This window comes from Corapipo altera, unplaced genomic scaffold (genome assembly GCF_003945725.1).
Source record: "Corapipo altera isolate COAL_440 unplaced genomic scaffold, ASM394572v1 48b, whole genome shotgun sequence".
Classification (NCBI taxonomy): domain Eukaryota; kingdom Metazoa; phylum Chordata; class Aves; order Passeriformes; family Pipridae; genus Corapipo; species Corapipo altera.
In genome coordinates, this window is record NW_020884884.1 from 7327092 (window position 1) to 7339865 (window position 12774).

General features: G+C 37.2%; 1 protein-coding gene across 1 annotated transcript in view; it reads right to left on the minus strand.

The window, feature by feature from the left end:
• Positions 1-331: 331 nt before the first annotated feature.
• Positions 332-12774, minus strand: part of HAAO (3-hydroxyanthranilate 3,4-dioxygenase) — a 33570-nt gene continuing 21127 nt past the window's right edge. Inside the window, exons 7-10 of the mRNA XM_027641584.1 lie at positions 5303-5448; positions 4103-4171; positions 2892-2974; positions 332-1574 (exon numbers count right to left, since the gene is read on the minus strand). Of these exons, the coding sequence (XP_027497385.1) occupies positions 1496-1574; positions 2892-2974; positions 4103-4171; positions 5303-5448 (377 nt within the window). The 3' untranslated portion in view covers positions 332-1495. The remainder of the gene's footprint in view (positions 1575-2891; positions 2975-4102; positions 4172-5302; positions 5449-12774) is intronic.

Sequence of the window (12774 nt, forward strand, 5' to 3'; positions counted from 1 at the left end):
GTACAACACTTTGTTATACTAGGTGCCTCAATCATAGATGATCACTTGAGGAGTAGTCAATTCTGCCTGCACTTAGACACACCAATACCAATGGTAATCAGAAAAATTACTCCCTTGTTCAGAGGGAATGTAATAGCTCCTTTTTTGTGTGTTAGCTCACACCTATAATAGCCTTAAGACGAGGTTCAATTTCTCAAAGTAGGTCTCCTGTTATTAGGAGGATGTAGCCAAGTTTTGCTGTATGCTTTGCTAGAAAAGCTACTGATATTAAATATAAGCCAAACCATCTGAGTCTTTCTCATGAGAAGAGTGAACGCTTGAAAAAGACACATATGATGTTTCAGTTTAATGAGCTTTGTAGGTGATAAAGAACTATTTTTCTGAATTTAAAAAAAATCAAGAAATGGTAACTTTTTTTACTTTCTCAAATGTGTATTTGATAAGCAACTTGTTTTCTGATCTTAATAATGTGAAGGACAATTAAAAAAATCCAAACCCCAAACCAAACAAAAACCCCTCTGGAGAGTTCCTGGAATAAAAGCAGGAAAAAATAATCTGATATTTATTACTTCTGCAAGAAACCTCATTGTTCAAAAAGCAGCAGCAGCAGTTAATGGAAATTGATTACAACAATTTTTCTGCTCTTTTATTCCCCTAACACACTTCTTAAGGCTACTTTGCTTGAGATTTCTGCTGCACAGGAACACACCCATGACCCAGATGCTCCAGTGTTGGTCCTATTGCAGTGCTATGTTCTTGATAGCGTAGTGTATCCACAGCATCCAGCATGGTATGTGTGGTGTGCTGCTGTGCTTGACACTGCATTGGTGGATTTGGTAAACTGTTAATAAGTTCCACCTGAAGCAAGTACAGTGATGGTCTAAGTGATGCCTGATGTTCCAGGTACTGCTTCCCCCTTCACTAATGTACCTTCCTCTCTTTCACAAAGCACTGAGATCCTCAAGCAGTGCAGCAGATAGGACCTTTAAAAAAACAAGCCAAACTTTTAGCAAAAGATCTCAGAAGATCTGTGAACTACTGTCAATTAAAGGTCCCCTACTGTAGGCTGGGTAACAAATCTTGTAGCTAATCTATAACAAATGACAAAATGAAGACTTCTACCTAAGTAGGTATAATAGTATCAATCCCATCTTCTTTTCTACATCTTGTGGCAGAGACTTCCATTTGAAAAGCCTCTAACTTCTAGATAGCAGGATTACTTATCTAATAACATATATGATACTACTTGGACCTGTTTTAATTTCCTTTCAGATAAAACCCAACAGAACAGTAGTTCTTAAAAAAATTAGTGATTGTAAATTTTGCTAAAACTTTATTTGGGGGAAAAGGTTATAACTGGGCACAGCACTTGACTCCACTTAATTCAGTTTAACCATTGTGTTAGACTTGAAATTTCCAGGAATTCTGCATAAAAGATCTTTAAGACTAAAGTAGGCTAAAACTTAGTCATCATCAAAGTCAACTGACACAGGAGCTAGGTATAAGGCTGCTTGCGTTTTGGATCCTGAGCGATGCAGAGAGCAATGCATTCTTCTGTTCTTTTCCAGCTATACCTGCAAGAACGAAGAGAGAGATGATCCCATGTGTATGGATCAACCATCAACTAAAATGTTGATGCTACTGAAAAGGAGGGGAAAACAAGCAGGTTCTGTTCTAATTGCATTTGTTCTCATTCCATATTGGTATATCTTGTGATATTTCAGGGAATAACTCTTCCCCATCACTAATATAAGTTGAACATCATGAAATGGTGAGGAAGAATATTTATCTACTTATGGATGAACCAATGAGGAAGGCATCTACTCAGTGACATGACTGGAAGAGAATCACCTCAGTACCATTGTTATTGTAGTGAGATTAGTGTCTACAAATTTAATTTTTTTTTTTCCTGTGGTCATCACTTGTATTAGCTGAATCTGTGCCAGTTATAGAGTGGGACAGAGATCAGTCAGTGTGCATGCAGTAAAAGGTGTCTGCTGTACAAGTCTGATAAACGTCTTAATGCCATGTGAACTGTGCATGTGCATTGTGCCATGACTTTGAAAACACGTGCTCACTGATTGGACTGCAGGCCTGGGAATTAATTTAAGTGATTTTACTGAAGTGATGGAAGTAATGGTGAAGGGAAGATATGGTTGCAATTTGGAATCACAGGTGCAGAGAACAGTTCTGTGTACTGTTGAATGGTCTCAGCTCTTTCAGCAAATGTTTTCAGGGCTTTACAAAAGGTGCAGAAGTCAGCACTACTATTTATTAGATTTTTCTTGTAGGAAAGAAGGCCATTTTTATCGTTTGCCTATGACCTGCTGCAGTGAGTATAAATCATCCTTCATCTTCATGCTGGGTACTTTATCAGCTTCTGCCACTTTCCACATCTTCCTTTCTGTTCTTTTGGGAAGCTATTTTCACTGTCTTTTCCCTTTATGTGTATCATGATTATAAAAGAGCTGTATGCATCCTACTCCAGGAAGAGAGCTGTGTTCTTAGCCTGAACCCCAAATCTTCCTGTACTGACGTTGATTAAGCCTGGTCTGATGCTGAAAGGATCTGCTGTGAGCGCCAATTTTTCTGTTCATGCCATCTATGTTTATGCATGGTCTTTTGCATGCTGATTTTCTTGGTAGTGCTTAGCTTTTTTATTTTCCCCAGTTTTAATCATAAGAGGTGAACTAGAATGAATGTCTGGCTTTTCCTCCTGAAAACACTTTTGCCCTGAGGAATAATGGAGGTTATTGCAAATCCTGCATTCACAGATTTCTGTGAATATTTCTGCACCAGTGATGCCCAGCCTGGTGAGGGTTGAATACATAGAATTTATGTTGCTGGAATCTGGGAAATCATGCATTGAACCACTGTTCATCTCTACTCACACAGACTGGGCACGAACAAGCAGGCTGTCACCAGCAGATAGAGTCAGGGTCTTACCATCCATGGTAACAGTTGAGGTGCCCTCCTGAAGAGAAAGAACAGGTAACCAGCTTTTAATTTTCCATGTCCTGTCACTAGCAGAAAGAAAATGCTGCAAGCATGAAAATCTTTCCCACTGAAAGAGTACCTCAAACCTGCTCTGTTTCATGAGGCCTAGCCAAATGTTCAGTTGACCTTCCCTGTCCAACACTATTAGCATAAAAAAAAAATGCTTCATGGTTCAGTGTTCCTCATCGTAAAGCAGCAACCTGTTGCCTGACTCTTGGGGTACACTGTTACCTATCTAACCTAGCAGCCTGCAGATTGGTACAGCCCCATATATCACAGAGAGAATCTTCTGGAGTACTTGAAGCTCCTCTTCTACTTTTCTAATATTTTTCTAAGTCTTAAAAAGTAGAGACCTGACTGAAATTGCTAATAGGAGTCCATCCAGACTGGAATCAACTAGTTATTATCTTGTCAAACAGAGGACCCAGGTACTTGCCAGCCACAAGGTCTTGACTGCATTGGCTGCTGTAAGCTGCAATGTAAACAAATGTCTTTCAAGATTGTCTTTAATTAGTATTTCATAGCCCCTTTGAATTTCAACAGAACAGGAACTGATAGAAATACCTGCCTCTCAAGCTAGCCTGACTTGCATAAGCAAAAACTATCTTTTCTTTGTTTTTCCCTTGGGTTGCAAGTTTTCTAGAAGCCAGTTGAATGAAGGACATGTGGATCACCTACCACTGTGATTTAGTATAAACAAGTTCTCAGACTTTTTTATTAGCTTATTCTACTTGGTTCCAGTTTGACTTCAGTATGAGGACAAAGGTTTCAAGGCAGAACTAATAGGTGATGTTGTCTTATCACCTAGAGGCATTCTGATATATTTACAGGACATATCCTAGGGAGGGTGTATTAAAATCCTCAACAAGGATAGATGCCAGTCCTCAGTGTACAAGATGAGGAAAAAGGCTGTTTTTATGGTGGCAGTACTTTACAGTTATTTTTCCTTACAGTTTAAAGCTGAAAGGCAGTGCCTATGGGTGATCTTATCTACGAGAAGGAAGGTAATTGTTCCAGTTTCTGTTGCTAGAAGGTTTTACTAGTGTTCAGTCTAAACTGAAACATCAGTCAACTCATCAGCTAACAAGCATGAATTGCCACATACCAGCTGCCATATCCAGATATCTGAATTCTTTTTACTTTTCTCAGTTGTTCCTGGTCCATAAGCTATAACCTTTAAAAAAAAAGGAAGAAAAGTAATGGATTCATCCCAGTGACCAAAGTGTCCATATTCATCTTCCAAGACCATTTAACGCATTCTATTTTTACAGGACAATATTCATAGAAGATGACGTTATTTTTACAGACATTAAAATTCACACTATGTTTGGTATTCTCATATTGATTCCTACTGATAAAAAGGGAACTGATCACACCTGCCACTCCTTATGCTCCTCTGCATCCTCGCTTATCTATTCCTTCTGCTTCCTCCTACTCTCAGTTTTGCATCTACATGGTTCCTGCTTCTGTTCTTGGAACAAGCACTTCCTCCTCATGAACTCTGGGCCCTGTCAAGAGCCTGTTGAAGTAGGAAAGTTTCCTCTGTTAAATAAAAAAACCTGAAGACCAGACTTTATCTTTCTCATTATCTGCCCTTTCATGACAGTCCCACACTGTCACTTTGCTGTCATATGTATTGGATTCTTCAGCGTGACTCCAAGTAATTCAGGGGAAGAATATGTTTTGTAAACAACATGCATACAGCACAGATATCAAATGGTGACAGCTTAATTTAGACCCACACTAGACTGTGTTTGACAGTGCAATGTTTTAGTGCAGCCCAGGCTCTCTGGTGCTCTCCAGTTTTCCTTGTTTCCACTTTAATGTAGATTGAGGGGGAGAAAAAAAGTGTTTACACACCTGTATTAGACTTTGGCACCATGAATGCTCTTCAAACATGTAGGGAAGCTGAACACACTTCAGTAATATTTGCATCATGATGGTGCTTCTGATTTGGGAAATATGGGGGGGGGGGGGGGGGGGGGGGGGGGGGGGGGGGCAGGGGAATGGAGTAAAGGAGCTGGTTTAATCCCAAAGGAAATGAATAGAAACAAGATTCAGGTTGATTCTGTGAATGGAAGTAATGAGCTAGGAAGCCCTCGCCTTAAGCTAATCAAATAAATGGACAATGGTATTTCTGAAGGGCAGGGCAGACTAAAACTGAGTTCTGTCAGGGTGCATAACTTTCTCTGCTGACTATATATTGTTCTCAGGCCTGGATTCACTTGGTCTGAACAGCAGGTATGTATTATCTGTACCTTTAAAAATATTCCTCTCTTTTTAGAGAAATTAGACCCCCCCCTACCTCTGTTTCAAAATTATCTCCAAACATACTCAAGGATTTCTTCTGTTTTATTTCACCACGGTGATCATTTAACCAGCCTGGGAAGGAAAATGGCTCCATAACGGAAGTGGAATTTAGTGGGAAAGGTGTTTCTTTCAGGAGTTCATCTGTAAGCAAGGCAGAGAGATATCAGCGATACTTACTTCCCTTGATCTTTGCAAACATTTTACTTGAAGGGTTCAATTTACAGCTCCTGTCTAGTCAAAAGTCAGTTGTAACAGTAATCAGGTCATTATCAGGACTTCTTATTTGAGATTCTAAGATGCATGTGTTACCTGTGTATTTTTACAGAGTGGTTTCTTCAAAGATATTTTCAGAACTGTGTATTCAAACAGTATGCAATAGACTAGTTTTGGCTGCATATTTATCATTCTCTTTCAGATCAGCATTTGCACTGGTAAAATGTGGTGTATAATTTTTGAGCCTTTGCTTATCCCCATAAAAGTGGAGTTCAGCCTTTAGAACCAACTTGCTCTAGATCTCTCACATAGTTAGTACTATGGCTTCTCCCCTATATGTTTTTAAACACATTGACCACAGTGAAGCAAACAGGTTATCACAACCTAAAATATAGTATTTTTTTTTGTGCTGTTCCTGGAGTTGTAGCTGGATTTGATTTCCAGTAATTCTCCTTCGTAAATAATTTGATTTAAAATAGCTGGAGGACTAAATGTTATTTCAGTGTAGCTGGCAAAATTCAAGATCTGTGCTGCATGTTGCTGGTATACGAAATGAGCTTTAGTTATTTACCAGCTCACAATGAAGTGGAGAGACAGTGCAATTGCCTGAGTGATTCTAAGTGGTTTGTTCTGAGATGCCACGGGGGAACACCTCAAATAGTAATGCCAACTAGATACCAGAAGAACTCACTAGATGGTTTTCTCCCAAACATAGTGTTTGTGTGTTTTGAATGTATCATGTCACTTTTTCATTAAAGACCATTTTCTATGAAGTTTTTGAATGATGTGGGAAGGTCAGTGCATCCAAAGGATAGCAGTGTAATGAAGATGCTGTTGCTGTTTATGGCATCATAGTGAGTACCGAGAACACTCATCTCCAGATAATCTGTGTGGAATGCTAGCCCTTTTGTTGTAGAAATAGTTTTTGCCATTCAAATTTTTTCTTCATTATATTGGGAAGTTGGACCAGATGACCCACTGCGGTCCCATCCAGCCTCACCCATTCTGTGACATTAAAACAATTGGGAGAAGTCCATATGTTTCTGGAAATAATTTCTCTTGGCAATGTCTCTTTCAGGAAATACTGAAAGCCATCTGAGGAAATCTGCAGCAAAAGAAAAAATTTTTATTTAAAAGTGTTTTTTCTGAACTTTTAAACATGAAAAAGATCTAGTCTCAAGCATTCTATATTCTATTGTTTGATAACACTAAAATGCAATGTTAAGGTAATTGGTGATTTATTTTCCACATATGTCTGGTTCTTTTGGGGTTTTTTTGCTTTGATTTTCACAGGTTCATCAAACACGTTTTGGAGGTAATTAAGAACACTTAAACACCTTGTCCTTAAATAATGCATATGCTCAATGAAATCTGCATTGGAAAATTGTTTTTTTTCAAGGGAGAGATACAAAATAAAGCTCTAAAATGTTATGGTACAGCCAAGGAGGAAAAGAATATTTATCAGAAATTTTATCAGAAGGTACTCAGTGCAATTAGTATTCCAAAAGTCTTTAAAATATTTTGTTCCGTTAATAGTAGGAATCTTTATCAGTTGGATTTTTTTGTTTGGTTGGTTTTGTTATCAAAATAAAACTCATCACTCTTGAATTTAGAAAAGTTTCTTGTAGTTTTGAAGTACAAGAAAGTTACCCATTGGTAAGTTACCCATTGGTAACTTTCTGACGGCTTTCTGTCACGCATGTCCTTGTTGAGATAGGTGTGGAGTGGTTTGGTGGATTCTTTTTTATTTGACAAATACCAAGATGCTAACAAATACTGAGATGTCATGAGTATCCTGCTCAACTTAGGGGGGGCTATGTTTTCTCCATAGATCAAGAATTCTAGCATCAAGCTAACAAGTACGTTCAGACTTGATATGCTGGAGAATGGATAGCAAAAAACCAAGTCTTGAGGAATGGCACTGTGGTGTTTTAGGCAAGCAGAACCATGAATGCTCCCCATGAGTTGCAAGGAATCTGAGGTACAAAAAAGCCAAAGTACTTGTTTGTGTTCTGATCATGAAGCAACACAAATCTAACAATGACAAGTAACTATAAACTCCTAAGTTTGTAGCTTAACTTCTGTCAATTATTCTCCACAAACATAATTTTGTTAGTTTTCCTCTTTCTAGTTATCTCTGAGTCCAGTTGCCCTGACCAACAGGGACGACACACATGGGACAACACCATATGGTGGCCTATGCATAGTTGGGGGCAGTGTAAAGTGTAATACATTCTGCACTTACCATGGTGCAGTCCTTTCTTGCTTGCGACATACAAGCAATTTCTAGCAGTTTCATTTACTTTCATGTGAAGGTGGACTTTTGTTTATTTAGACTTTAAGTTCCTCAATTCAAGAGCTGTTTTTTTGACATTTGTCTTGTCAGCAGACCCTGGCCTGTGATGGGGTTTTGGCTTAATGCTACTTTTGATATTAATGACACTTTCCCAGTGACAGCACAATGGCCTTTGAAAACTGCATCTGCATGAAATTAATCTATAGTGCAGTCCAGCACAATGATTCAATTATCTGTTACTGCAGAACAAATAAGACAGTGCTATGGTGATGAGGTATGTGACGTACATGTGACATTATTTTGACTACTTGACTGAGTTCTTATTTAACCCTGATACTGATTCCTTGCATGACGCTAAAAGCTGTGTCCTAGTGCTTGTGAACTTGAGCTAATAAGCTACAATGAAGACAGTCCAATCTTTTGCAGTCCCACACATATCAGATTTGAAGCCTGGTGCTTCCAAAGGAACTGAGTGTTTCCTATCAGGCTAATGGTTTATATTTAGATATTGTTGCATATATTTCTGCTTAGCCTGTACATTAGCTTTCAACAGTATCTCAGGAAGTGTAAGTCTGTGTTTCTGGAGCTCTGTTCTAGCAATACTGTGGGACAAGGAGACAACATGTTTAATGATGGTAAAAGTAAAAATATGCCAGCAAAATGCAAGAAGATGGTACTTCTAAGCTAATCAGCTAAAAGTCTTGTGCGTGTTTTTTCAAGTAATATAAAACTAAGTGGAACATCAAATCTAGTATTTTCTTATGTGTTCAGGACAACCATTTAAACAGTTCAATACTAAAGTCCATTTTTGTAAATAATTACTATTAAAAATTCATATCACAGTGATGTGTTCTTTATGAGGATTATAGCTCTTTTTAGGTTTAAATTAGAATGTGATGATATCATGTTAAACTGAAAAATACATCGTGTTTACTGAATGAGTTTGTAAACATTTAAAAAAGGAAATCACAGGTTTTAGAGGAAGTTGATTTCAGTTAAACAATAGAGACTGTACTGAGACTGAGAATATTAAACTGGGTAAAAAGTAGAGAACTGCTTGAAAGACAACAGCAAGTGAATGTACAGGTATTTACAGCCTCCACAGAGACCATCTAAGGAAGAGGTTGAGCTTGTTGGGAGCACTGTACTTCTGATAGCAATAGAGAGGACAGGTAAAAGAGGACTGACACTAACTTACCAGGTATATGGGGCTGTATTTGCTTACCCCAAACTCACATGTTACATGGAAGGTCTCCCTCCCCTACCCCTGTGATGTGCCTAAGCTTTCTTGTAAAAAAAAAATCAGAACATCTCATTCTCTGAGTGTTACTTGAGCCCTATTATTCTCAAGCTCTTCCATAGCTCTCTTACAAACCTTGTTTCTTCAGGATTTGTGCAAGGGAAAAGAGCAAAAAAGCACGTGAAATATATTGAAATAAGGTCAACTGTCAAAGTGATTATGTTGGCTTCCTGAAAAACTGTATTTCTCAGTGATGTGCCATCCTTTACTTCTACACAGCACACTCGAGATGGAACAATCTTCAAATCTTTAAATCTCCTTATATATTCTTATTAATTATAAAATCTCCTCCATCCTAAGGCACTGTGCTGCCTCAGAAACAATCTGCCCCTGCATGTTGTGGCCCCATCTCTATGCAAGGATGTGAGACAGTCCATTACAAATGGTGTCTCCCTCTGTAAAAGTAGAAGACATCGTTATCTAAAGTGGAGCCATTGAACCGTCTTTGTTTTTTCAGTGGTCCAGACTATGGATAAAGAGCTCATGAGTTATTTTTAAATTATGTATTCATTTATTTCTGTGCACTTTCTAATTATGATTTGCATCTCTTAAATACTATACATCATAATGAATAATTCTAATGTGAGGGTTTTGCAGCATTTCACATTTAATTGCCAATGTCAGCAATAATACATACCCTGGGATGTTTTTCCCATATGTGCCTACCTAATTTCTATGGAAAAATCTGCTTTATTCTCCATGTTAACAGAAATGTCAATGAGACTATTAGGACTTTAGTACCTCTGCAAATAAAACCTGTGAAATTAGGGATGTAATTTCAGACATCAGGGTTTGAAAAAACAAGTAGTTAGCTCATTCCATATAAAAAGCCAGACTGAAAGCACTGACAGTGACTGATTACTTTGGGGGTTGTTTGTTCATTTCACTGTTGTTGAGTATAGATGCAAAAACATTTAGCTGAAAATACAGCACTCACTTGGAATAATCATACATTCCCTGTGTAACTGTATTTGTTTTTGTAGCATGCCCTGAGAATTGGCGTGACTGCTAATTTATGACTTGTCTCTGTAATTATTTCTAGGCACATTTTTCTTTGTGTCATTAAATCTATGCTGGAAACTGAGCAACAATTCTTTTTTTCCTAATTGAAACAAAGAAGTTTGATGAGAAAAGCCTTGAAAATATTTCTGTAATAAAGAAATATAGCCTTTTCAAAAGCAGATATCATCAGCCAGAAGGGAGGAAAGAAATTAGAACAAAAAAAATGCAATATTTAGGCCATAATTCTGTTTAAAGGTTCTTCATGATCTAGCTAGGTTGTTGTAATTAAGAATGATAAATTGTATTGAGAAATACTGACTGCTTTTCCAATCCTAAAATCAGGAATCTTAATGTTGTTTCTGCATCTGCCTTTTATAAATGTGGACATTTCATTAATCCTCTTTGTGTGTAACTTCAGTTTCTATAGAGAAGGAATAGGCTATTTCATTATAACAAGTGTTGAGACCTCACTACACTTGTGAGACAAAGATTTGTATATGTGTGAGCTATTACTACTAAATAGCCTTAGAAATGCAGTGAAAATGTTGGACTGACTCCATTTGTGAGTTTTCTGTTTCAGATGTTGCTGTCTGGGGAGCATTTAAGAGGGTAAGAAAGAAAGAAGCTACTTTATTAGAGAAGACACATCTGCTGAGCTTTAGAGCTGTTAAATATTTTTTCTTTTATTTCACAAAAGTCTGAACAGAGAGGAGAACAACTTTTTAAGGCATTTATTCTTATTTCCCTGATACATTTATTATATACATTATGCACTAAAAGTGCATTGTGGCTTGGTGAAGCATTAGGAGATCTCGCAGAGACAACAGTTTATGTTCTGCTTCTCTTTGAGGAGGCTCAATTGAGAATACTGTGGGAGAAGTAGACTTCTCATGGGAGACTTGGGGTTTTGTTTGGTGACTGTTATCTTTAGCAGTTCTGGACTCTGGGAGCCTAATGAACGTCTTGGAGCATTCCTGGCTCCAGAGAATGTGCAGCCTGTATTCCTGGGTTTCAGACAATACACTGTAGTTTGGGATTAAAAAATTTAGTAGAAGCTTTTATATGGAAGACTATAGCAGCCATGCTCCAGACATTGTAATCCTACTTTATTTGTGTATTAAATATTGCTGACTTAGGTTGGTCTGTCAGAGCAGTTCATCTTCAGTATAAGCTCTATACTCCTTAGGGACTGGTGTGGAGTGGAAAGTTGTTAAATATAAGGGGAGAGAAAATGGATGAAGCCAGTGAGAGGACGCATGTTTATAAGGATTGGAGGGTTATATTAGATGATTCTATTCCCTTCTTCCGCCTACATACCCTTTGCAGTTTAGGTGGGCTTCAGAAGCAATATAAACATGACTTGGAAGTTATTTAAAGGACATAGGTATGACAAGATAAAGATGAATAGTGTATTTATGCGAGCATCTTTGCCAGAAGAGAGCAATGAGGATAATAGAATGAGAGAAATATATGAAAAAATAGAAGATTCAAACTGTTGATAAAAGTTACAGAGAGGATGATTTGGATAATTGTACAATTATGATGGGTCTAGACAGTTTAAAATTATTGACTCGCTATTGGTTTGAATACTGTTCTGTCCTGAAGACCTCCTGGTGGCTGTTTGCAAAATAAATTCTCTAGAGGAACAATTCTTAATATCTAAAAGCTCATATGCTGCTTCTTTTAATACAAGTACTCAAAGAAGAAGTAACGTATAGAAAAGGAGTGATCTGTCTAGGTATGTTGGAGATGCTTAAAAGATGAAAGAAAAGAGAATCAAATAGTTAATTTTCTAAACAGATATATAGCAATTAAAACTTATTTCCAAAATTATCATTCTTATTAAAAAAAAAAAAACCACAGTGACAGTATCTTTGGAATTATTTCAATGTTCTTAAAACAGAAAGGCACAAATATTTATAGTTATTTTAAGTTCAAAAGCATGCCCCTGTATTTGCTCTAGTGTAAATATAGACAGAATATCTTTTTCCATATTTTTAGTTTTCTGAGGTTGTTTTAATTGAATTAATATTTCCCACCAGCCAGTAAACTGAAAATAAGAAAAAGTTGAAGAATAAATATTTGTTTGTTTTTATATACCAGTGAAACAAGACTGAACAGCAAATACTTTCTACAGAGGTTGCATTGGATTAGCTACAGAGGATGACAGTACAGAAACTGATTTTTATAGTGCTGAGCTCACCCTTATAGGTGGCTTAATAGCAGTACTAAAACCACAAGACATTTACAGACCATGCCCTATGTTGTATGGCATCCCTGCTCCACTAACTGAAGAAAGCAACTAATTTTTCATATTCATTCAGTTCCTTAGTGCTTGTCTGCTCTGAATCATAAGCATAAAACTATGATGTATTCTAACCATACTGACTAGATTCTAAGTTCAGATTGTAAATTACCCTGGGTACACTGAGAATCAAGGAAAGTGTTGCTAGTGAAGTCACTACAGCACTTTTTGTATTATATATACGTATGTTCACTGACAATCAAGCTTTTATGTGAAATAAAATTTCATTGATAATTAGAAGTAGATTAATTTGGATAAACATAAACCTGACATTCTACCCTTACCATTAATGTTCATGAAGTTCATTTCTAAACAAGTCTAACTTGGGGAAAGTTTTTTCTTGCATTTTTT